Raw genomic sequence first — 27,125 nt, 5'->3', positions numbered from 1 at the left:
AACTGAGTATGTAGAAATATCACTTTTCCAGACTTTGTTTCCCTCATAGTTCACATGAGAAATATGACTTTGTAAACATAGCAGGCTTTAACCAGTGCACTGTTATGGTGGTTTTTGCTTAAGATTTATTTTTTAACAGCTTTTTGAAAAATAAGGATTCCTGGGTGGACTTTTACACTGGAACAGGTGATGAGGATTTATTTACAAAGGAAATTGATCAAAAAACAATCCATGCATGCCCTTATTCACCCTTCTTTCCATCCACTGGTAAAACCATCTACCCATTCATCCATCTTACCATCTGTCCTTTCTTCCTTCCATCAGTCTGTCCATCAGTTTCTCTTCCTTCATCCATGCGTTTGCCCATTCATCCAATATTCCATCCTTAAATCTTCACAGGTTCCATATTTAAAGCTCGACTACTACTAAATTATCCCTTTTTGGACCTAAAGTTGACAGCAACATCCTAAAATATTTGTCCTAAAATATCTGCCACCTGAGACTTGTGGGATATTTGTGTGTGTCTTCCTGTAGGTCCAGTACTTGGTGGAGAGAGGAGCAGTGATAGAGCACGTGGATCACAGTGGGATGAGACCTCTGGACCGGGCCATCGGGTGCAGGAACACTTCAGTGGTGGTGACTCTGTTGAAGAAAGGGGCCAAGCTGGGTAGGAGCTCTTCTCTTGCAAACATGCTCCCCATGTTAAAACTGATGGAAATTTATGGCGTTTGACATTTATTTCTATTGGCATAAACTGCGTATGTAGTTTTCTTTGGCTTGCTCGGTTGTCTCGCGTCTTTCGGTAAACACAGAAATGCCCTCTTGTCTCCACTTTGTTTGTGTTGCTCAGTATCTCATGATTCTAAGAATAATCCCTGACAAATTTAGAGGAATGTTGTGGGGAAAAAAAAAAAAAAAACTTCTCCCGTCCCTGCCTGTCCTACTAAATCTTTAGTTTGTGTGTCTGTTGCGTCCCTTTTCCTCCCCGTGTGCTGCTTTGCTTACTTTAAGGATGACTTGTCACCCGAATGACTTTCATAAAGCTATCTGGAGCCCATCGCTTCTCAAGCGGTGCTCTCTGCCGTCTCAGAACAAAACCGATAATGGGCCGAACATTTAAATTTGCTCCCCGCGCGTTTGCAGCTGCAAACAAAAAACCCCATTTCAGGCTGAGTGACACATAATTGCATATTGTCACGCCGCAGTTAGTAACATATTTTCCCCTGGCTGCAAATGACGACTGCTGCTTGTCTTACCTCTCCCTCTCCCAACTCTTTCCTAACTGCCTTCAATAAACTAAGGCTACAGAACGTCTCCTTACGATCGATCAGGTACAATCTTTAGGTAACTCTACCTTGTACCAATTTCATGAGAATACGCTGATGCTTGGTTTGCCACATAAAAAGCTTCACAGGATGCTTTGTGTCTCCACAGGGAATGCTGCCTGGGCCATGGCCACTTCCAAGCCTGATATTCTCATCATTCTTCTGCAGAAGCTCATGGAGGAGGGAAACCTGCTATACAAGGTATAGAGTGCTGTTTTTTAATGAAATCTTCTATATTACTCGTGGAAAAAAAAAAGAAATGTTTCATCAATAGGGCTGGCTGATAATGTCAAGATTGTTTGTTTGAAGGGAAACATGAACAGGAGATCAATTTAATCATGAATATCTCTCTAAGGTTTAGTTAAATATAGAAGCTGAATGCTGAAGGAGTCGTGATCGATGTTTGACATTTAACAGGGTGAGGTTTGTAGCAAAAGCTGCTTGCCAGATGTAACCTATTTGCTTTGTGTTAGAGCTTGCCTTTGGATTGAATGTGTGATTGATTAGAGGGAAGGAAGTTAGAAAACAGATGCTGAAGGGACTACACCTGCTAAATTCTTCACTTTGTCTGTCTGTCCTATGTTTTAATTTTTTCTCTCTTTTGGTTCTGTCTTTTCTTTTTTCTTTTTTTGCTGCATGCCTGACCTCGTTGTGTCCTCCAGAAAGGGAAGATGAAAGAGGCGGCCCAGAGGTACCAGTACGCCCTCAGGAAGTTTCCTCGTGAAGGCTTTGGTGATGACCTGAAGGCTTTTAAAGACCTGAGGGTCTCCCTGTATCTCAATCTCTCCCGGTGTCGCAGGAAAACAAATGTAAGATCCGTGAAGAAAGTAAAACACTTGCCAGATTTCTGCTAATGCAATATCACTATTAATGTTTCGGTTAAATAGATTTTGTTTTAGGAAATCAGAGAAAAACACGTGTGAGCTCAGGTGGGAACAGAGGAGAGACGGAGAATTAAAATGTTTAGAATTTTCTGACGAAAATTTTGAAGATTAACAACTTGGGCGATTATTTTAGTCTGTTGGAGAACGATAAAGATGACCTAAAAGAAAACATTGGCAGGACTTGAGTGGTCTTTGCGTTATTCTTTATCCTAATAATTATTTCCGCAGACTTGGTTTCTATAGAGGTAGTTCAACAGGAAAGACATTTGTATTGCAACAGCTGCTTATGTAATTAAACAATGTGAAAAAGGAGGCCATATGAGCCAAAGAGCTCAAATAGAGTTGTCTCCTGTGAGTTTCTACTGTATACTATAACAGGTGTTGGTGCTGGAGACAAAGTGCTTGTATTTTCCCATTAGTTAAAATCTGTGTTGCGTATAGCCTATGCAGAACACTGGTAATACATATTCTACATTAGTTCTGTAATTGTGTCCCAGCTAATTTAAGGCCATTCTGAGAGCTGCAGTCTATGCATAAAAGAATTGATGTTGAAGAAGCAGAGCATTTTGCTTTAATGCTAGGCTAACGTTAGCATGTTTACTCTCAGGGTCTGTCCCAATTCGGGTTCTGCATACTTCAAAGGACCTGGTCTACGTGGGCCGGGTCCTCCGTGGGTTGCGAAAAAAAGGAAGACCAGAAGAGACTGGCTTGTGAATTTGTACGGTATAGCCTCCACCGGTTGTCCCCTTACCTTAGCGTTACTCATGTTGCCTATTAACCAAGACAGCATGAAGCTAGACAAAGGGAACCTGAAGGTTAATCCCGTTGTGTCCTCTGTAAATTACTGTACAGTTTTTATTTTCCCCTTTACATATTCATTATGGCTCATTGTTTTATTTAAAATGTTGCTTTATCATCTTTTATATTCTAATTTGCTAATCAGCCAAATGTTAAATTTTATGTTGAAATATACCACTGAACAAAATTCACTGATGATAAATACCCTGTGTAATTTATTAGTAAAGCATTTTCTAGCTTAAACACTGTCTAACTTTCTGAGCAAATCTTAAAGCACTTTATTTGTAGAGAATAATAATAATGAACTAACCAAATATTGACATTGGATATCTGAATTATTTCTCATTGTGGAACGCCAGCAGGAGTTGGAAAGCAATGTGCCGGGAGAAAGGCGTTCTTCTCTCGACGAGGCGAGCCGGTTTCCGGTCCGAGCATTTTTAAAATCAAACGATATGTCAACAAACCGAACAGATATTTCGGTTTAACACAGTTAACTTCTCGCTTAAAAACTTTTAAAGTTACTTTTATGTCACAAAAAGTGTAATATATTCAACTTAATTCACAGCTTTTCACTGTCCCTCCACCATTGCGGTTTCTGCTTTGAAAAGTTCTCTTCAACCCGCAATGAATCATGGGATAGAATTAGCAATGAAGGACACACAGGACACATTCGTTGGACGCATTTGAAGGATTCGCGAATTGGGACAGACTTCGCCGCGGCGCTGTGACGTAACCGGCCTACAAATACATCCTTCGAAGGATGCAGCCCCTGAATTGAGACACACCCACAGTGTTTATGCTGAGCACTTTGCTTTATTGCTAGGCTAACGTTAGCATGTTCACTCAATTTGTATGTCAAGCATGTTTATAATTCAGCTTGTAAACAACTGCAGTGCATTTTCGAGAGTCACACTAATCAGATTATTGTGGCTGATTTATAATGAGTTGTATAAGGTCAGGAGGCATGGTCATATTCTTGTGTGTGAGAGAACAAGAGAAAAGTTGATTTAAAACAAGGCTTTACTTGTATTTTTAAAACAATTACTGCAGCATTGAAAGTGACATTAGCTTCTTATAATACAGATTAGCATTGTACCAACTTTTCCAACCCCATCATTGTTGCATGACAGAGGTTGAAATGCTCAAAAGAATGAAACAAAGCAAATTTGCCGTACTCTGTTCAGCCTTCCTGCTCTCGCTCGCCATCTCACAACCTAAATTCACCTGTTCTACAAACTAGTATCCTTAGCTGAACACTGTTGGATTCCCATCACCAACAAATTTCTGGTTCATCTTGTGTTAACAGAAAGTATGAAGTTGCCTTCATAACGCTTTGTGCTTTAGCCTTAAATTTGAATGACTTGTTTGAGCTGCTGTCTTCAATGCTATTCAAGAAAACTAGGAATACTTGAAGTCAGTGGGCAGACCAGGTTTAAATGACAGATAAACCAAGAGCTGCAGCCGCATATACAACCTCTCTTTGAATGTGAAGGTTATTGTAAAGGGAAAACTCAGTTTTTAAAATAAATACGTGTACTTGTTTATCGTTTTTATTTTAAAATCTTGATTCTGTAGGATTTTGGGATGGCTGAAGAGTTTGCAACAAAAGCATTGGAGCTGAAACCCAAATCCTACGAGGCCTACTATGCCCGAGCCAGAGCCAAACGAAGCAGCAGGTAAACTATTCAACACCTGTACCTGCTGTAAAATGATCGTTCCTGTTCTGTATCCAGTAACACTGTCCCTTCTGTTCACAGACAGTTCACTGCCGCCCTGGCTGATCTGCACGAAGCAGCCAAGCTGTGTCCCAATAACCGAGAGATCCGTCGCCTCCTGGCTCGAGTTGAGGAGGAGTGCAAACAGATGCAGAGAGCGCAGACTAAAGGAAGCCTTGCTGGAGCCGCTGCCGCTTGCAGCCAGGCATCAGGAGGCCATGAATCAGATCCGGAGCAGGATGAAAGCCAGATCAACCCCTCAGAGCACAGACTGGCGAGGGGTTTGGAAGCCCAAAGAGACATTCTTGAGGAGGAGGAGGAAGAGGAGGACGATGAGGAGGAGGAGCTAGTGGCCTTGAAGCGCGACAGGACAGGTGACGCCTGCTGGTCCCAGAACAGTTTCTCCTTCAGCAGAGAACCCGCAGCTGTTAACAACTTTGCAGCTCCCAACTCGCCTCCGGGCCCCAACAGACTTCCTCCCCACCGATACCCTCGAGAGCAGCGGGAGGCGCTGACCCAGCAGGCTTCGGTCTTGCAGCCCACCAAGCAGGCTCAGATAGTGAAGACGAATCAGCACATGAGCTCCATGCAAGCCGTGGGGGGCCGCTCTGCCGGGGCCAAATCTCAGTACGCGCCCTCCAGCCCTCTGCCCAGCCGACACATGTCCAGCAAGCTGAAGCCCGGCCCGGGTATTGACATAAGCCCCCTGCCCGCTCCTTCTGATGAGCCGGTGTACGAGAACCGCATGTTGCTGGGCGCCGTCTCAGCCTCCATGGGTCAGAGTTGTGACGGCGAGGGCGTCCTTTCCGCCCAGGCTTCTTACTTATCCTGCGGCTCCTCCAAAGCTCTGGGGTCAGAGAGGCTGTCTGCCCACTCTGCTTCCTCTCTGGAGGGACTGGCCTGCTCTGGTCCAGGACACCCAGGGAACCACGATCCGGCTGCGTCTGGACCTCAGGGAGGAGGCGCCAGCGGCATGCGCGTTTCCAGCTCCACCAGCAGCCTGGCGTCCAGCAGCAGCTTGTCTGACAGCGGCAAACTGGGACCTGACGTCCGCAGCAAAATCGCCGACAAAAAGCACAGCCAGCAGGGCGGCACCGCGGCAGAATATAAACCCAGACCGTTCATGGGCATAACTGACAAAACAGCTCGCTTTCAGCAGCAGCAGCAGCAGCAGTGCCACCCTAGCCTTCAGTCTGTCGGTCGCAGCTGGTTTAACCACTCCTCCGACGGCTTGATGTGCCACAACGTCTCAGCCGTAGGTCTGCAACCAGTCGACTGCGAGCTGCCTTATGGCAAATCGGTGAGCTCTTACCAGGAGCAGCACAAAGCTCCCCTGCCTCAGGGTGGCGCGGCGATGAGTGGCCTACACAACGGCATGCACGCCAAGGGATTAGCAGAGAAGTTCTGCCAAGCGGCCAGCTGCTACAAGGAGTCCAAGCCGGCGCTGGCCATGCCGCACGCTTTCATGGACAGCAAGCCCAAGCAGCCCGGCCTGGGCCGAGATAATCCTGCCATTCACGTAGCTTCAATGAAACCAAAGCGATCTTTTATAGAGTCGAATGTGTAGAAACGTTTCATCTCTAAACTGTCCACAACGCACACAAGCAAAAATCCCAACATGAGAGGGACAGATTTTCTTTTTTTTTGTTGTCGTTTTTAAACCCGCTCCGGAGTCTAGTGTGCTGGGCTGCTTTCGGATACAAACAGGCAGCTCAGAGTTTTATTCCTCCCCAGTCTGCAGCTTCTGTTACACGACAGCATGTCCGCCATCGTTCAGCCAAGCTGGAAACGTTGCACTGAAGGAGGTCCGCGGACACGTCGTACAATCCCGATCAACGCAGCGAGGACCGTTCAGCACTTTATACACAGTTAGGCCAAATAAGTGCTTCAACAACACATACGGTTACAACAATGTTATTACTGAGCAGATTGAAATAGAGATAAAGGTTTGAACTGTGTTCATCACATCTATGGTGCTGAGAGATGAGTTTCAAGAAGTGTAGGACCTAATCACTTTTTACACACTGTGTACATTTAAAAAGAAAACTTTCAGCTCACTGCGTTACCAAGAAAAATACAATTTCTAGACTTCCTATAAAAGGTCTATCGCATCCTGTCCTGTCAGATCTGATTTTTCAGACCTCTCTAGCCCTGGTTCCGGCAATGGAAACAAGGATTAAAGAATAGCCCTGTAGAAACAAAAACATGTTTTTAATTTCACATGGGAAAACCTTTCTTTTCTCTCGCTCGCATTTGTTTGGCTACTGAGCAAATTGAGTGGCCTGGTGAGATTTCAAGTCAGTTTCTGAGGTATAAAAGTTCAGGGTAACTTCATGTAAAAACACCAGTGGTCTGAATACTTTTTGGATTATTGAACCTATTCCTAAAATTTCGGACTGTGTTCAGTTGAGTGAAGCTGGGAAGGTAGAAAAAGCTGTATCAGTTAAAATTGAGCAACGTTAACCACAGTACACTGTGCTAAAAGTGATGTGGTCCGAGTACTTTGAGAAACGTCTGAAAGAACAACTAAGGGATGAACATTCCTGTGACTTACGAAGGATGTTATAGATCCTCATGATGTATATATTATATAAATATGTACTGTTTTTTTTTTTTCTTTTCAGTGAAGGTCTATGTTAAGTGTATTGACAAGTTCAGACTGTATTTTGAGTTTTAGGCACAATGTTGTTGAAATGGTGTTGAGTATAAATTTGTACATTGCATAAGCCCCCATTAACACTGAATCCTTTCTGCATCGGCTCGTTGTTGCTGTCTAGTTAATTTATTTACAGTGCCAATAGCTTGGTTAATTGTAAAAGCAATATATTTTATATAGTTATTTTTGCACAGCTACGAAGGCATTTTATGACTCTCTGTAATGAGGATTCAACGCATGCTACAATTGCAGTTTATATTACAGAGTAAAACAAAAATATCTATGAAAAGAGAATTGGTTTGGAGGCTCATTGCCATCAGCTTTATTTTATGATGTACGTTAAATGCAGTTGTTGTCATGTTTTCAGTATTGTGAGCTTTATTGGCCGTTATCACATACTGTACTGAACATTACTGCCGCCGTGGGAGAGCGAAATAAAGTCCAGCTGAGGAAAAACACCTGTCTGCTGGGTATTTGAAATGTATGTAAATATACAATTATTTGTAATTATCTGCTCAAAGTGATAAAATAGGTAAATAAAGGGAGATTTAACTAAACAGCACCATCTTTGGCAACAAATGGTAACTGCAGGTTGACTACAAGCTTTCTTTTACTTCACATTTGAAAATAAGGTGAATACAGTCAGGAACCGTAAGTATTTTAGATGAAAGATGGAATAAGGAGAGAGAGTATGGGAAATTTGTTTACATGTTAAATACTTCAATTTAAAAAAAAGTTCTCTCTAGCCAGACTGTATTATGTTTTAAAACAAAAGAAGCACATACAGCCATTAATTTAAAAATTCAGCACAAATTCAGATGAGTTATGAAATTAATGTAACTTTTTGGTGTTTCATAAAATCCTGGATTTGTTGTATGGCAACCACACTCAGCAGAGTTCTACAAAGTGCCACAATAAATAGACCAATCTGGACATGTAGCCTCTTGTTTGGGATTCGAACATTGTATTTGTGAAATATCTTAGAAACGCGGTTACAGCATTTTATAAAACTGTAAAAGTCAATTTTTTTCAACAATTCCCTACAAAAGTTAAACTGATTAGAAAGATTCATTACATAAAGGAGTGACATATACATCAAGTGTTTATTTCTGTTATTTGTGATAATTATGGGCTTGTTAAAACCCAAAATTCACTTTCTCAGATTTTTTTTAATATCAAATAAGACCAATCAAGGATTTTAATGCACATGTTGTGGCCCAAACTATTATGTGAAAGGTCGTCTAGCACAGTGGTTCCTAACTACCCCTGTCCTGCATGTTTTAGATGTCTCTGTTCCAGCTCACCTGATTCTAATGATTACATGATTTTCATGTAATGATTACATGATGATTGTGAGGCTTGATTGCCATCAAGCCTCACAATCATCCATTTAAGTCAGGTGTGTGGCAGCAAGGAGACAAAAAAAACGTTCAGGACAGCCGTACTAGAGGATCAGGGTTGGGAACCACTGGTCTAGCATACATTCACAAACGGTTAAAGAAGCCCCCCCCCCCCCCTTCATAACACTGTGCCCAAGCATATTAATAAATAAGGCATAGAAAAACAAAGGCATACAAGCGGAGAGGATTGAGAAGCAAAGCTCACCTGGGGGACCCACTTCAGCAGGACTGCAGCTGGAATCAGAGCTTTAAGAGCTACACAGCCATAACCAGCATAAGGCCCACAAGAGTCTCATTCATTGGGTGAAAGCACTTAAACCAGAGCAACTTAAGGAGTGGAAAAATGTACTAGACTTCTGCTCAGTGATCCAAAGTCTGCTTTTCAATCAAGTAAATTTTGCACCTCATTTGGAAACCAACCTGTTTTTTCACTGAGAGAGCCGCAGACTTTTTACACAGCATTGATGCAGTAATTCATGCCAAAGAAACCCCAACCAATCAGTAGGCTAACATTTATGCATTTTTATTATTGGTGTTATATAATAATCAGATTTTCTGAGAACTTGTATTTGGAGTTATTAGGTAGAAGCCACCATAATCAAAATTACTGAAATAAACTCTTTTGAAATATATAATTTACTGAGATGCAAAGTGTCCTGGCTTTTACAAATTGTCACTCCAAGAACAGTGACATTTCTGTTTTACTAACTTTGTTTCATTGCAGCACCGAAAAAAAACCCCCCAAAAAACCTACAGAATATTTCAAAGCAGATAATGGTTGGCAAGCATTTTTTTTTTTTATAAATCTGGTCATTCTCAGTAAATACATTAGTTTCTAAAAATGAGATTCAACTATCACGAAATAAAACCATAACAAGAGCACCTATTACCTGTCTGGTAATTATTAAAGTAGCTGCTTGTTTACTGACTGGACTTCCAGCGGGTTATTGCCATCTTCAGCGATCTGTTGGGGGTGAGCAGGGTCGTCTGTAGTGGCAGGTTGGTCATCGGGCTTGTTTTGGTCTTGCCTCGGATCCAGCTCTCGATAGACTCTCGCTCGTAGGAGTATCCATCTGTGGAGCAGACACACAGACACCTGTTTTACGTTTTAAAAGTACAGTAGTGGTGCTGTTCCAGCGAATCAAGTCACCATACCATACCCCATTTCAGCAACAAGATAATACAAAGTGCTATACATGATGAAAACAAAGTACACTGCCGTGGCATAATAAAGTTGAACTACAGACCAAAATGAGATGTAACTAAACAAAAGGGTTTTTAACCTCGATTTAAAAGAACTCTGTTTCAGGACCTTTTCAATTTGCTGGAAATGTGTCAAGATAAATGGAGAATATAAGCTTAATGCTGCCTCTCTATGATTGCTTATGATTCTGAGAACATGGAGTAGACTTGAACCAGAAGACCTGAGTGGACTGGAAGGTTGATACAAGTGATGCATTTTGGTGCTAAGCCATTCAGTTATTTATAGACTAATAGAAGTACTTTTAAGTCTATTCTATGAGACACAGGGAGCCAGTGTAAGGACATTAGAACTGGGGTGACGTGCTCTACTTTCTTAGTTTTAATGAGGACATGGGCAGCACCATTCTGGATCAGCTACTGCTGTCTGACTTGTCAGGCAGACCTGTGAAGACACAGTTGCAGTAATCCATTTGACTAAACATTGACGCATGGACAAGTTTTTCAAAAATACTTCATACTACATTTGAAACATTCTTCAGGCGATAGAATGCCAACTTTGTTATTGTTTTATATGCCTCTGAAGGTCTCATACCCAGAGTTGGGCCTGATCAGTACTTTCTAGTTGTAATAATTGAATCTGTGTGCTGACTCTTGATCACTTCTCCTTCGGTCCAAAGATAATTACTTTGTCTTTGTTTATATTCAACTGAAGCAAAGTATGGCACATCCATGCCATAAGTCACCTGGTGACATGGTAATATAGAGCTATGTGTCATCTGCATAGTTATTGAAACTTGTCTCGTTATAATCTGAGCCAGTGGAAGCATGTCGATATTAAATTGGAGGGGACCAAAGATGGAACCTTGGGGAACCCCACAAGTGATTTGTTAACTCTGATATAAAGTTTCCTCTTGACACAAAGAAGTCCCTGTCCTTCAAGACTCAAATCGGTCTGTACCAGAAAGACTGACCCAGTTCTCTAGTTGCTCCAGTATATACTTTACTTTTTTCTCATGTTTCTTTGGAATACTGAGTCAATGGAAATTACACTTTCATAGTTAACAGAAAAGTGGTCAGATAAGGTGACGTCTGTTACAAAGACCTTGTAACCTTGTAGACCTGGACACTTACTGATGTAATGCCTGTAGGTTCTTAAAAATCATTGAAAACGTTTCAATTGGGTTTTGGAGGCCTGTAAACATTCATAAGCATGGCTTGAGCAGGGCCCTTTACCAAGACAGCCAGATATTTAAAAGCGTTAAATTTGTCCAAAAGCACATTTTTACACTTTAGTGTAGGGGTCTTCCACCCTGGTCCTCAGGACCCACCATCCTGCATGTTAGATGTGTCCCTGCTTCACCACACTGGATTCAAACGATTACATGACGTCCCCAGCACCCACCTATCTTCTGCCTGTTAATCACCCATTCATTTAGATCAGGTGTGTGGAGGTAGTACAACACCTAAAACATGCAAGACAATGGGTCCTGAGGCCCAGGGTTGAAGACCTCTGCTTTAGTAAATCATTAAACAAGATGGCCGCCCTCGTTAGGCTTCCTGCTCTAATCTAGGAAACTGATTAGATAGATAGATAGATAGATAGATAGATAGATAGATAGATAGATATCTTTATTGTCATTTTGTATGCACAAAGTGCGTACAGAACGTAATTTTGTTTGCATACTGCTTGAAAAAAAAATAAATAAATAAAAAAATCACTCTAAAAATCACAGTAGATTGCACTATTTTTCAGGATAAAAATGCAGCAGTGATTTATGCTGACGCCCTTTGTACGTCTCACCATCAAGTTTAAGTGACTTACAGGCTGGTATTATTTCTGTGGGAAGCTGTGCTTGACAGGTAATACATTTTAATTGTCGTCTACCTTGTATCTAATTAGCTTTGTTATTTTTTTTTCATTTATCTATTAGCACTACAGCAAAGATTTTTTGTTTTTAATGTGAACAAACCTGCAGCTATGACTGGATCCTTCATCAGCTCCCTGGTGATTGGACACAGAAACTCATCTGGAGCTTCTGAGCCACTCTGCTCTGCCTTCAGGGCCTCAATTTTCCTCAGAAGACGTCCACGGAGACCTACAGACTCTGAAAAAAAGAAAATCACAGCCACATAGCTTCAGTCAGTATGACTCTTTGTAAATATCAACTTTTTTTTGCTTCGTCATTTTTAGGAGAAGCTCAGTTTTGCCACATTTCTTACTTTTTGTTGGGCTAAATGAGTGAAATTGGAGGGTGCTACAACTGAAACCGATGAAGCAAATTCAGAAAGAAATCTGTGCTGAGTCACCAAGAGCCAGACGCTTTGCTCCTCAGCTCCGGCAACTTAACATCTCCTCTCATTCTGCCGGAGAATAAAAGTCCGGCAGCACCAAAAGAGGAAAAAAAAACATCTCTGCACACAGCTGCGCGTCTCCGCCTGCTGACAGCACCCTTTGAATTTATCTGCAGCAAATTTCCCGAACAGCTAAAAAGGGAGGGCCGACCTTTATGGCTGCACATGATTAGTTGTGTGTCTGTGTGTAATGGCTGTTCTGCCGAGCAGCATGTCTCATTCGGGCAGCAAGAACAGCTGCAGTGACATTTTCTAGCGTGATTCTTAAAGTCTTGACAACTTTATTACAATAAAAGGCACTGACTGATTTGACGTATTAAAAATTTTCCCCTCCATGACACTAATGTAATATCAAGCAAGTACTTCACTAGTTACAATTTAAAGGGTCGGCAATAAAGGATGGAAGACTTGGGTTGTGGATGCCATGAAGCTATCAGAATGCTTGCATCAGGTCAAACTGCGTCGTATTTATTAACTCATGCGTTTTTAAGAATGACCGTGCACAATTTTAAAGGAGACATTAGGGAATAGTTTATATTGGGCACCATGTACTACAATACATTTTTTTTTCCTGTAGATCAGGATAATTTCTGATGACCTGAGGAAGATTTCAGATTTCACTGGGAGCACAACTTCAGGGAGGCAGCCCTTTGAGACAGCGTCTGGCCAGCAGATTCTGACCCCTGACAAAACCAGCATAACTCTAGATGCCCTCCTGCGGGCAACTATCGACTGGCAGCATGAATATATTTCCTGGGTAGAATGACGGAGATGACTTATAAATCATAGGTCATGAGGCCAGAACATGGTATCTGACATTAGCAAAACCACTAGAGCACAAAATCAGGAATCAAGAATGTTTTATTGTCACCATGTTACTGTTTATGAAGCACTTAAAAACCAGAGGCCAAAGTGCTGTATAGCTAATATAAAAGATAATACCAGTTTCTAGTTACCAAAGGGACATTATGACCAGCGTTATGATCGTCACAACATCCAGGCAACAAAGAAATGGGTCATTTGAGTAAAATGGGAAATGCCTGTGGAAATAAATGGACTGCTTTTCTAGTCAAAACGACCACCCAATGTGGCTTTACACTAAAGCCATATTATTGGGGTCAAACCTGGTGTTATTTGCCTTGCCAAACAGCACATTGACATGTGACGGGGAAAGCTGAAATCACGCCCGCAACCTTCTGACTGCAAGACGACTATTCAATTTCAGTTTCAATTCAATTTTATTTATATAGTGCCAAATCATGAAACATGTCATCTCAAGGCACTTTACAAAGTCAAGTTCATTCATATTATACAGATTGGGTCAGATTATACTGATTGGTCAAAAATGTCCTATATAAGGAAACCAGTTGATTGCATCAAAGTCCCGACAAGCAGCATTCACTCCTGGGGAAGCGTAGAGCCACAGGGAGAGTCGTCTGCATTGTACATGGCTTTGCTGCAATCCCTCATACTGAGCAAGCATGAAGCGACAGTGGGAAGACTACTCATGTATCTCAAGGCAACGCCGGAAACAATGCTCCATTGGGTGACATATGTAGAATCAAAATAAGCCAAGAGCTCAGGATGAGAAATGTGGACCTCCCCGAGATCCTCGCAACAAAGTACCAGATGCCTGAAGGTGCCATTTTTATTTGTTGTAGATCAACATTTTTTTGATGTGAGCTGTGCACATCAACCCCAGATGCTGGTAAGAGAACGCCATAAATGTGAGACATGGGGCGAAAGCCCACTCAGCAAGGAAGAAGCTATTACTCCAAAAGACAGCCAGATTACAGTTTGCAGAAGGACTCGGGGACAAAGACCTAAATTTCTCAAGACATGTTATGTGGTCTGATGAAAATAAAATCGGAGTAGTGTCCGTAATGTCTAGCCTAATATTTGAAGCAAAAAGGGGAAAGCCTTTCTGTCTAATAACACCATCCCAACTGTAAAGTACAGGTGTGGCAGCATCATCAGTGTGTTTTATTTTATTTTTTGCTGTAGCGGGATTGGTGGGCTTCACAAAATAGGAAATAACATGTGAAAAACTGTTGAAACATCTAAACACATCAGCTGGGAGGACAAAGCTAGAGCACACACAGGTTGTCAAAATGGACGATAATACTGAGCGCGCTGGCAAATTTAGTTTTGAAGCGACCGTTACAAATCCCCTGGTCTCAGCCCCATAGAAGCTTTGTGGGTGGAGCTAAGAAGCTGTATTAACCAGGCAACCCACAAACCTCACTCTGTTACATCTGTTTCTGTCCGGAGGAATTAAACAAAATTCCAGTAAACTATTGCAAAAAGGTTGTTATAGGACACCCAAAATGTTTGACCCATGTCACACCATTTAAAAAACAATTACTAAGTACCAGACAGTAAGAAAATGTACAGTATGTAGACTTAACTTCCAAAAGGAAAGACATTTTGTTGAATGTCTAAAAATGTCTAAAAAATAATATATTTCTTTTAGCACTTTAAGCACTCTAGAGATGTGAGAGCTGCTGCTTCCCCCCATGTGGAGTTTGATCTGCTACATGTGAACCCCATACTTGTCCCCCCAGGCAAAGCGTCCCCGTATCAGAAAGTAGTATGCCGACTTCTTGCGCTTGTTTTACATTAGTTTTGCTAATATTGCTGAGAAATGTATTTAAGACTTCAATATATAGATGTGTAGCCTGTTAGGTCAACAGATGGACCCGGTATTGGGGCAATCGCTGTTTTATTCATGTACTTTTCTGAACCTTGTAAAATATTAAGCATATTGATTGCAGATTCACAGACTGTTCTATGCTCTGTTTCTTTAAGGTTATAAAAGTTAACTTTGTGAAACATGGAGAAAATAAAAACTTCAGTTATCCTGCTGCAGATTTAGACGTATATTTAGATGTGCTAGGTTGTTGTAGGAGCTTTATTATTTATCCTCAGTTTTTTTTAAGAGCAATACATTCTGATAATTTTCTCCCATTTAATAAACAAAAATTACTAGCTGAGCAACAAAGCACCCTGAACAGTTTTTTTATTTTTTTTAAGACAGCCTTGTGTGCAGATGCCAGTGGACAGCATAAAATTTTTTTTAAACAGATACTATTCAATCTAACCTGATGATCTGGTATATTTCTTCAACACATTCTCTTGAATGCAGTGACGTAAAGAGGCCACACTCTTAGGTATTTTGTCACTGTTCAAGGAAAAGTCAGTCAGCCTCTAGTCTGAAAACTTTTCAATCAACGTCTATAAAGGCAAAAACAAAGCTATTTCTGTTCTTACATTGAAAAGCGTCTTTACATTACTCATCGTAGAGCAGGAAATCAATACAGATGAAGGAGGGAAAAAAAGCACACTTCAGAAAAGGACCATGTGTCTGTGTTGCTAAGAACCAGTTAACCCAGCATCAAGAGCCGATCCAGCTCATGAGTATATCAACATGGCGACTCAGATGCTAATGTGTTAAAAAAAAAACACACAAGCAACAGAAGACAGCCGTGCAGCCAGTCTGGATCATGCTGGAAAGACGACAGCATTCAGTCAGGTTGAACTCTTCGAACTCCTCAAGTTCTCACATTCAACTGATAAACGATGTTAGAAAAGCTGCGCTTCACTAAAGTAATACTTCGTTTAGGATCTCTATACACTCTAGGATCATTCATCATGAGGACTATACCATCCACTTTACATATAGATTGATAATGTGATGGAAAGTGGAGGGGGGGGGGGGGTATGAATATTTCATAAAGTTGACCAACATCTCCCTTGCTCTGTGTGTTTGTGTGTGAGTGAGTGAGTGAGTGAGTGAGAGAGAGAGAGAGAGAAAGAGAGAGAGAGGGTGGGTGGGTGAGTGTGTGCCTATGCAAATGCACACACCATTTGCATGCATAGAAAATGATGTGTTGTACTGTGGGGATGTAGGTTGCACAGCATGGCAGAAAATGTGGCAATCTGTCCATTTCTGCTGCGGTAATGATGAGAGCCGTCCTCCATACTAAACACGTGGAGATGATATGGGACAAGTTTTGTATCACTGAGCAGCATGCGAGTCTGGCTTTGCTGTCTGCTGCTATACAATTAAAGCAAACAACATACAAAATGACGGGTTTCAGTCTGATTAGTCACGACTGTATTGCGATGAGTTTTATAATTAGAATCAGCGAGTTTTTGCATGCAGGCTGGAGATTGAAGTTCTATGCATTTCAACGTGTGTGAGATAAAACAATAACGAAAAACAAAAAACATTTCAAAGTGTACTGAAGGTATGGTCTCCTTTTACTTTTTAAACAATTCCCAAAAATACAAATAGCTTTCAGGGTTTTAGATATGTGAAGCAGAAATCCAAACTGTATAATTTATCCATATTCTATGAAAAAGCCTTATCAGTGAAAACAGTAAAGTCTCATACCACGCTACGCAGACGCTCTGTCTGCACTAATGAATATTCTCTCAACTAGCCAGGCAAAACGCTTGAAATGGTTTCAACAGCAGGCCAGTCTGACCCATTTTCTGATTAATTTGGTTACGTTTATTTAACAACTTGGAGGTATACGGTGATGATCTTTCAGCCCAAAATGATCAGTTGATCATCAAGCAGAGAAGAATAAAAAAAATAAACAAGACAATGTCACAATAAAAGTAACTCGGTCTATGCTCATGCTTTAAAACGTCATAAACCTTCTATACCACAATATAAGCGCCTGTACACAAAATCACAAGTGACAGATATTTAATTGTGGTGCCAAGACTTGATATATTTAACAAAATTTGTTTCTCTTCATGTTTAGAGTCCAATAAAACGTCAAGATGCATCATAGCAAGATATAAGCCAGTATAACAGCAGGTTTACAGACATGTGTAACAAAGCCTGGATGACACCATGCATCTTAGTTCATAAACCAGGTCACAGAAGTGAACCTGATGCATGTTTCATAATCATCCACATATCAAATATTTGCATTAAATCACCTTGACAGTAGAATGCAAACAATGGCTATTTGTTAATGTTGCTCAGCATATTCCAGGTGTTGATCTGCTTCAGCCTAATTGATTTCATCAAGCTCCGCAGAAGCCTGACTGAAAACACCTCCAAACCTGCAGTGTCGCACTGAGACACAGCTTGATTCTGTTGGAAAACATACGGCCGTGGGAATAATGTCACTGCAGATGGAAAGTTTGTTTTGGGGAGCAATGTTTATACTGATGGCGTGAGAGACTGTAGGGATGGGTACCTTTCACATCTGAACCGATACGGTACCAATATCCGGTACCTGGAAATCGATACCGGTACTTAACGGTACCTATTTTCGGTACTTATTAATGCAAATCTGAAAAAAAATTTCAATTTAACATTTATTTTTCAAAATATAAACTTGTTTGGAGCTACAAAGGAACCTTATTAAATTATTTATGAATTTTAATAAACTTCCTGAATCCACAGCACATAAAACTCATTTTTACCAAAACAACAGAGGCACAGAGTGACCCAGGTGAAAATGGAATTGAAGCTGTGTGTGAATAAAATTCAGCTAAATGTTTTAGTGCAAGTTTAAGAGAATAAAAAAAAAAAAAAAAAAGATATTAAAAATGTATATTTTATCCCACTTTGTAAATCAGGGCGGTATAACGAAGCGGAAATTTAGTTTAATTTTATGTGAATCAGTACTAAGTAGTGCCGATGGGATTCGGTCGGTGCTATAAAAAATACAGAATTTGGTACCCATCCCTAAGTGACAGTCGATATAGATGGATACTGTCCATGAGATGAAGGCCAACAAGTGAGGTGTTGCTACTGATTGATTTCTATAGGATGACAGACATTTTTCATCCTCACCTATTCCCAGCTCAGCCACAGTCTCCTTGCTCATCTGGTTCATCTCTGGTCCATCGATATTGTTGGCTCTGAAGATCTCAACAAGCTCGTCCAGTCCTTCTTCGCGCAGCCAGCTCCGCACATCTTCCTCCGTCCAATCAGCAAGAAGCAACCTGGAGTGACCCGGCAGTTTCCTTCCTGCGCAAACCGCACAACAGGATGGGAGGAAGTGTTGAACTATTACAGCCCAATCTCCTGCAAACAAACAGCTTCCTCCCAAGCTCCACAGAAAGGACGCACTCCCACTGAGCTGATATGGGAGCGATAATTACTTTCATGTGCAGCCACCCAAAAACACCCTCACAAACACAGTTGTATTGTCGTCTCAAAGGAAATTGCTTTAAATCAAGTCCTCATGCTGTACATTTAGACTGTGTATCAAGTGCAAGGCTATTTTTTAACATGAGTGAAGGTACGCAAACCAAAGCACACTCCTGAACTCACATTCAAGCCAAAATATAGAGAGAAAAAAAAACTTGGATTGTGTTAATTCAGTCTACTAGCATAAAGCCTTCATGAGACCATTTTAATGGACAGCCTTCTGGTGATCGTTAAGCCCCTGAAAGACAAACCTCAAGGACCGGGAGACATTAAGACAGTGGGACACCCATTACTGAAACGCCTAAGACTATTTGTCAGAAACAATCACAGTTAAAACCTGCAGGCCTGTGATTAGACTTTAATTTGACCCCCCAGTTCATAGAGAAACTAAATTAGTAATGTGTATGACCGTTAAATGCAGCAACTACCAGGAAAACAAGATTTCTTATTAGATTTTTAATATTTTTACTAAGAGGCCTCCACACAAAAAAAGTCTAAAGGACAGCAAGATCCAAAAATTCTGATTTTACCAGGTCAGAGATATACTTGTTTTATTATATCAAATGTATAATTGTGGAAAAAGATTTTTTCACAAAAATTTAAAACTTTTCAACATCAGAAAACATACAAATATGTGAAATTAATCTAAACTCTAAAATGAATCTAAAGTTTTTCTTTTGTGGAAATTTACTGCTCTGTTGCCAATCATTTGTTTTCTATAATCTACAATAGCAGTAATACTTATTTTTCTTTTTATACAAGTCTAAAATCATAATATTAGGTTTACAAGAATAAACTTGTATTTGAGAATAAAGTCACACAGTTATTTTTATCAAATTCCTGGCACTAATAATGATTTATTGCTAATGTGTTAAAAAATCCTCATTTGTGAAAACACAACCAAAGGATAACTTTACAAGATGCTCAGCATTCCTCACTTTAGCACAGGGGGAAAGATTATCCTCTTTTGTTCTCATAAAATTATAACTCTGTTCTTGCAATTTTATGACTTTATTCTTGTAATTTCCTGAAACAAAAAAAAAAATCAAAATAGTTCAGTCTAGATGTGAAAATCTGGCAGAGACACCCCAAAAGGTATGCCACACTTAAGATTTTAATAAAAAAAAGGTGAAACAATGAATCATTTACCTATGCATTACTTAGGGACTGTCTTAGTCTACCACATACATCCAAATGAAAGACCTGGGCTTTACGTTTAAATAAAGAAGTTGGACCATATGGGCTGTTGCAGGAGAATACTAACCAAGAGCTTATTCTTTCAAGCCAGATAGTCCAAAAGATTTTTTTCCCCCACACATGATTAACTTTTAATAATTGCGCTAGGCAATGCTATGTGAGCAGTTTACACAACAACCACATAAGAAATCCAGATACCAACTGAATACTTGATGGTTTTAGAGGGGGGAAAAACACAGAGTGAGGGTTATTTACCATGACAAGGTGCCCGCTCTGATCCAGCCGCTGTGGAAAAACATGAAAGGGAATACGTTTATTGTACGGAAAAACAGAAAGAAACAAGATTAAAGCAAAGATGAAGTATTTAAAAGACAGGTCTTAATGGAGAAGGAATTTGTTTTATCAACATCATGCTGACTAATGGCGGCTGGAGGAGCTGTTCTAATGAGGGTTCAAGGCCTCCAGATGTCTATCGATTGTACGTTTCCTTCACTACAAGTAGGAGCTTCTTGTTTATAGTAGCATTCATCCCTCCATGACAGCAGCTCTCTGAGGATCAGTGAGTGATTCAGCTGCACCAGTAAACATCAGAATCCCTCCTGCAGACAAATGGGGACTCTGGACTTTATCTCTGCAGAGATTTCTGCCCAATTTTATTCAAGACATTAAAATAAACCGCATTTACCAGTTTCTCCGCATCCATCTCCAATCCTCCACACGTTTACCGATCTGTCCAAAGAGCCGGTCGCCATCAGGCCGGAGGCAGGAGACAGAGCAACCGCCGTCACGTATCTGCGGAAAGGTGACAGAGCGGGAAAAAAAACGAAGGGTGTGTGTGTTTGACAACCTGGAAGTGGCAGTCTCAAAAATCAGCTTCCCTCAACCCTAAAAAAACTGGGAAATGGGCTTAAAATTATACCCGAATCCTTTCAAACACTTCAAAGCGCATTGTGGTTCTTACCTGCAGTGCCACATCAACGACTGTGCAGAAAGCAGAGATGTGCTGTTGCATCACTGCACCTAGCACCTCTGGGAGAAACTAATCAAGCAAAAATCGCACATTTTTGATCTGAAACGCCGCGGCTTCTTATTCTGCTGCTTAGCCGAGAGCTGCAGAGATTGCATCGCAGCGGGAGCTTGGGTAATTTACCTGTCATGTTGCTTCAAAGTGTGGAGCAGGGTTCCCAGGTTCTGTAAACAAAGTAGAAACTGTTCAACTGGAATGTGTCGAGTCCTTGTCTACAGAAGTGAGGCACTTTTTGGTTCACAAGTCATCTTTTCATCACTGTGAATTAAAGGCGGAATAATAGAAGAAAAGAAAATGACACTTTGAACGTTACTCACCGCATCGTATATCGTTATACTTTTATCCATCGATCTGTAATAATTACAGTAAATAAGGTCATCTCATGTCCAGAATTCATATGCATCCATTTACATCACTGATTAATCATGTAGTATTAGGGGTTTATTAAAAATGCACAACGCTACAGAAAAAAAAAGACAGATTAATCTTCAGTATCTTTGCTTGTGAGCCAAGAGCAACAGAAGGAGCCAACAGAAGCTTTATAATAAAGTAGACTCCTCCTGTGGCTGACACAGAAGAAGATCTATACTCAGCAGTGGCATCTGCTGCTTACTCAGAAAAAAGGCAGAAAGATTAACAACATTTTAATTTCAGAAGGACATATTGTTTAAGCAAACCTTTTCTTTTCAGCTGTGTTTGGGCTTAGAGCTCAGGACAGTTTTATGCATTTAAATGTCCAAAAAAACTATACATTTTTGAGAAAAGCATGAAAGAAAAAGCTAGCACAAGGCAACCGACAATGAATTAAAAAGAGTAATACTATTATGGATGGAGCACCGGACTCTGGCATTAAAGAACAGCATTACCACCCAAGACGAAAAATACTGACAAAGTCTGCCGCTCTAACACAAGATCACAGATTAAAGATTTCTGTGAAAATTTGCCCAGTGAGGAGAAGATAATTAGGAGAAATGTTATCTGTCACTTGAGGATTTAAACCGGCACCCTGCACGGGGATTTAAAAGCTCTCTGTGACGAGCCCAGTCTGCAATGAAAGCTCGGCTAACATCATCATGATTGGTACTGATAAAGGACGCATTATTTTTTAACTACAATATACTTGCCCTTTAAAGCAGCACCGTTTAACTGGTAGCCACTAGGGGATTCCAGATTTAGTTCCCCTGAACGCCACAGGCAACACTGCACCGTGGCAAAATTAAACAGTCTCCTCCCGTGTTTTGGAATCTGATAGCAAACCACTTTGGACCAGCAGATTAAGAAGTCATCAAGTCACTTGTAAAGACGCGGCCACATTCACCCTTCTGGATTATACTCAGAGCCTCCCACTGACACTGAGAAGGAGAGGACGAGGCAGAGCCAGGTGGAGAGGGAGCTCCGGGAGCCGTGGACGAGAAGGACCGGGCAGACAACAGGCTCAATCATCTGATTATGAAAGGCTGCAGGAAGAGCTGACATGCAGGTTTGTGAGCTATACTTGCTGTATTTCATAATAATATCCATGGCACACTGTGTCTCGTGGTTGAGAAAAATAGAGGCACGTAAGGTTAGCACTCGTGTTTAACGGAGCAATAAGTGACATTTCACCACTAGGTGGTGCTTGAGCACTGTATGTAGACCAAAACAAGATGTGTGACAAGCCACGACTCTCTACACTGCAAAAACGGAACTAAAAATAAGTAAAATGTTCTTAAAATGTGTGTATTTTTTCTTGATTTGAGCAGGTAAATAATATGAATAAGATTTTTGCACTTAAAATAGGAACAATTTATCTCCATCATCTTATTTCAAGTGCAGTATATCTAATTGTCTTATTTTAGGGGTCACAATACTCATTCTATTGGCAGATCTTATTTACCTGCTCAAATCTAGGACAAAGACACAAATTTTGAGAACATTTTACTTATTTTTAGATCCGTTTTTGCAGTGTACCTCCACTCCACCTGCAACCCGGCCCCTCCTTTCCCTTCTCATGCGTCGCCTTCTATATGCATATTTGTAAAGGATAAAAACACAGCAAACCAGCATCACCTTTCAGAGAAACATTTCTAGTGAAGAAGTAAGTAACTCATAACTTTACAATGCTGTTAGCGTGAGAACATTTTGATCAGCTGGGGTGCTCTCCGCCATGTTGCTCCAACGTTGTGCTGCTCCGACTGTCTCATTTTAGGGCAGGGATGGGCGAAGTCCTGAGTGGCAGCTGTTCACATGCACACTACATACCTGCACGCACGGCCGGCCCGGCTACGTAAACAAGAGACTGGAGAACTACAGACAGAGATGCGGTGTGACGTCTTACCATAGTCCATCTGAAATACCTTTAGTTCTTCACATCACTGTTTTTTTTTTTTAGTTCTATTTAAAATAATGACATGTCGCTTATTGCTCCTTTAAGGGGAGCTCAGACTGCCATAAAGCAGCGCTCTAGGTCACATGATTCATTTAGAACCGAATCCAACCCTCTCAAGGTGCATAAGCGGGTTTTTGAGAAGGGCAGCCTGCACTGAGCATCCATACGCGCCAAGTGCTGTATGTCAACCTGAAAAATGATTTAATGTATCTCAAATTAAGCTAATACTTGTGTCAAAACGTACATGGTGTGGCATTACATTTTTTGTGTAATTCTAATGTGATTTATGTTGTTGTGATGAGTTTCTCACCCGGAGACCACCAGCTCGCCGTCGGCAGAGAAAGCGCAGGACAGAACCGGAGCCGTTTGACCAGTGAGAGTGTGAAGACACGTCATGGTCCACGCTGGAGGTCAACATGAACACGCAAAGAGAAAAGATTGAGGGGGTGGGGGGGGGGGGGGGGGGTTATCCGACTTGGATTTGTTTTGCATCTGCTGCTGTGGACTTAAAAAAAAAATCCCTTTCCCTTTCTCTGCTAACTCCCCTCTTTGCTGCAGCTCTGCCACCTGCTGTCAGCTGGTCAGAGACAAAAGAGCCTTTTTTTTTTTTAATTAACTTAACACAATTGAACCGTCAGGTGATTTTTGGCATTCCTAAATAAATCTTAGTTGTCCCACAAAGTTGTTTAATCTTGCCTGTACCGTAAGTTTGTTTCCGCTTCCTTGAATAGTCTAAAGACATGTTTTATTCACCAGTATTTCTAGATCAGCCGTAGGCATAAGTCTAAGTATTCACAGTAGTTTGTATCCCTCCACTAACCCTGACAGTACCGATGAACCAGAGAGCAGCTTCTCTTTTGGCCAGAGGGAGCAGATGTCCGCCCCATTCCTCCTTGACCATGAACAGAGTATTATTCTTGGGTGTAAAAGAGATGATGGGTGAATAAATAGAGAACAATCCCCCCAACACACCCACCGTGGTGTGTTACTGTTAAACACTGTGCTTTAATACCAATAATGAATTTAAATTTATTTGAAAATTTGTTTTTTGCACCTGCATGCGTGTAGGATTAAACATTTATATGTGCACGGGTCTTTTCAGCAACAAAACCAATAGTCTCAAACACCATCACCCAGTTACATCTCACCAAATTAGATCACTGAAAACCACATTCATTAATGCAATCCAGTTCAAAAGGTGAAACTGATGTGGATTTAGAACACATGGATTTATTTAACCATCTCTTCATTATGTTGACTATTTTAATAAAACAAACAAATCTGTTTCTTTTCCTTGTTCAGTAAATAAAATTGGCCGGTGCTCCTTTGGTATGAATTAACGCAGCTTGCTTTACTACAACATCATTAGTGAGGTAGTAAAGAAAACCAGTTAATCTCGGTTGTTGGGTCTGGTGTCTGAATTTACACTTAAGAATACCCAGTCGATTCTCTGTGCGGTTTAGGAAGATTTTCTGGAGAATCAACCTCACTGATCAGTCCTGGTTCAATGGTATTGGTACCTTTGGCACACATGAAGGCTATACCCTAGTCAGCCACTCTTTGTTCCACTCAGCTTTCCTTTAATATGATTGGATACAGCACTCTGAACGGCCATCTTATTCAGCAATTGCCACTTGTGGCTGTTGGAGAACTATCAATTGTCTAGGACATAATTATGCTATAGAAACACATTAAAATGTTAGATATTTGTCAAGGTTTTAATCAGGGTTTTAATAGCTGTAAGCCACAATCATTCATTTTACAGGAAGAGTCATATTCAATCAATTAGAATATGCATCTCTTTTGTCAGATTAAACGTACCTTTTAAAAAACAAAAAAACAAACTTTAATCCGGTATACTTTTAGATTTAGTGTACTTTTCATTAAACACCAAATTTATACATGAAAAATGTTTATTGGTCTGATGCAATATTCTAGTCTTAAGTGTTGTGTTTTTATTAGCTAGGGGTAAAAAAAAGGCATAATTCACAGTAATAAAGGTTTTAAAACATCACCAGTGTGTGTTAATATCTATGATGCGTTTCTCTTAGTGAAATGAGTTACTCAAATTAATATGACTAAATGTTTGCAAGATGACACTTTGTGTATTTAATAACTAAGGTTTTGACTTTTTCAAAATACATTACTCAAATTAACTTTTCAGTGACATGCTACTTTGAGATGCACATCTATGTGAAATACAGAAAAATGCCACTTTCAATGAGTTGATTACCCTGCATTCGCAGGGTAATCAACAGGATAAATTTGTCCTATGAAACTTTTGATACATTTTATTGAAAGCACAACAGTCAAATAGAGCTATAGTGAGTAGATAAAATGAAAAATGTACCCTAGCAGCAGAAATACTAGTTTTAAAATGGCCCCTTTTGCATCTTTCAATCACCTACACTTGAGTCCAGTTTCATAGCCATAGACGGAATAAATCCACTTTTCATAAAAAAGGCAAGATGGTTGCAGGCTTAGTCTCGTCTGAGCAACGGCTTTACAAATAACTAAAACGAGGGCAGACATTGCCCAGCGTCCGCCACCGTGCGGCTCAGAAAAACAAAAACAAAAAAACAGCGGGGACCTGGGTTGCCATGCGGGGCACATGAAATCCTCCAGAGAACAAACGTTGCCACGGCAACACATCACGGGAACTAACGGCGTCGCACGGCGTAACCCGTGTTACATAACCCGTGAAGGACCTGTGAAATCTGTTTGCTCCTGCTGGAGAGCTGGAGCAACAGAAACGTGTCTGCGTGCACCTGGTGATCCCACCAGATCATCTGCATGTAAGGACACAGATGGAAAGCAGAATCCTCCAGTGCTGCTGTATTTCAGGAGAAAGCCTTAATCCATTATTAACGAGTCTGTCTCTGATTTAAACTCCCCCCCTAAGACTATTGTATTCAGCAGAGAGAGAAAGAGATACCAAGGTTACCCCAGTCCGCCTCTTTCGCCGTCCTGGACAGCAGATTAAAGGAGTGTTTGGCTGAGGAAGCGTTCGGGGTCAGAGGGGTCGGGCCTACCTGATGCTCCACGCTGAGAAACGATCCATATCTTCAGCAGGCTGTCCTGTCCACAGGAGGCCAGGCGAAACTCAACACAGCGGTCTTCTGCAGAGCGAGGAAAAAGAGCCAGAGCTCATGCTTGATCGAACCGGCAACAGAAGACGACAAATCTGTTGTGACAGCCTGTTGGTATAGAGAACACTAACCAGCAGCATCCCACAATAAAAGCAGAAGCATTTTTCAAAAGAAGACAACTGATGAGTGGGTTTAAACAAAACAAAAAAAACAAAAAAGAAAAAAAAAAGCTTGGTTTGGAAAAGAAACTGAGAACACCCAAGATCTCACAATTTGTCAGAAGAGTATGTAAACAAGTGGATCATGAATTGAACCGTGAAACACAAGAGAGATCGTTTTATGAGCTTAAGATCAATATCTCTCAAAGCTACGCATGTGTTTTAGTGTTTAAACACGTGTCAGGTTTAAAAACTAAAACAAAAAACTGTATGGGCTGTTGTCCCTTTAATAGTGAACGCAGATAAAATGCAATACAGAGCTTTAGGACAATAACGTAGTTGGTGATTTTGTCCAGCCAATGAAACAAGTTCTAACCATCTTTAGTTCTTTAAAGAAAGTTTTAAGCTCCCATCACTTATTAGGATTTTACAGTGTTAAAACTTTAACCGCACAAATAACTTTCGGCCAACTTACTTGTACCAGAGTGGTAAAACATTCCCAACTGCGCCCTAAACAGACTAAAATCTTGGCAACAAGCGATAAATAGAGGTCGGAAGAGGTGACTTCATCAGGCGTAACTCACCAACTTTGAACTGGGGTGCGAAGGTGCAACAGGCGACTCCCAAATCATGGACGTCTTTCTGAGCGCGCAGGAGGCCGACGCCATCATCCCAGAGCTTGAGGTCTCCGCGGGTGCAGCCGGTCACGAAAGCCCGACAGCAGGGAGAGAAACTGCAAGCCACCACGCTGGCCTCGCTTACTGCAGCACAC

General features: G+C 40.9%; 2 protein-coding genes across 4 annotated transcripts in view; one reads left to right on the top strand and one right to left on the bottom strand.

Annotated features, from left to right (window-relative positions):
• The window catches only part of tanc1b (tetratricopeptide repeat, ankyrin repeat and coiled-coil containing 1b), an 83,082-nt gene extending 75,147 nt beyond the window's left edge, over nt 1-7,935 (top strand). For 2 of the 3 annotated variants that reach the window (XM_012874040.3, XM_021322324.2), the window contains 6 exons: nt 535-667; nt 1,302-1,331; nt 1,435-1,526; nt 1,988-2,134; nt 4,583-4,683; nt 4,765-7,935. In XM_012874040.3, coding sequence (XP_012729494.2) covers nt 535-667; nt 1,302-1,331; nt 1,435-1,526; nt 1,988-2,134; nt 4,583-4,683; nt 4,765-6,289 — 2,028 coding nt within the window. In that variant the 3' untranslated portion in view covers nt 6,290-7,935. The remainder of the gene's footprint in view (nt 1-534; nt 668-1,301; nt 1,332-1,434; nt 1,527-1,987; nt 2,135-4,582; nt 4,684-4,764) is intronic. The other variant, XM_012874041.3, reaches the window with a different exon arrangement.
• On the bottom strand, nt 537-27,125 carry LOC105934175 (WD repeat, SAM and U-box domain-containing protein 1; the record flags this gene model as incomplete). The annotated part of the gene is given in 11 exon segments (XM_036139416.1): nt 537-642; nt 9,669-9,851; nt 11,952-12,086; nt 18,155-18,331; nt 19,967-19,996; nt 20,397-20,503; nt 20,862-20,902; nt 21,056-21,089; nt 23,417-23,510; nt 26,139-26,225; nt 26,938-27,125. Coding segments are annotated over 10 exon segments (1,045 nt in total), but the record flags the coding sequence as incomplete, so codon positions are not given.

The sequence above is a fragment of the Fundulus heteroclitus genome, chromosome 7 (genome assembly GCF_011125445.2).
Source record: "Fundulus heteroclitus isolate FHET01 chromosome 7, MU-UCD_Fhet_4.1, whole genome shotgun sequence".
NCBI lineage: Eukaryota > Metazoa > Chordata > Actinopteri > Cyprinodontiformes > Fundulidae > Fundulus > Fundulus heteroclitus.
The sequence above is the reverse complement of the archived record's forward strand: the minus strand, read 5'-3'. Positions and strand labels throughout refer to the sequence as shown.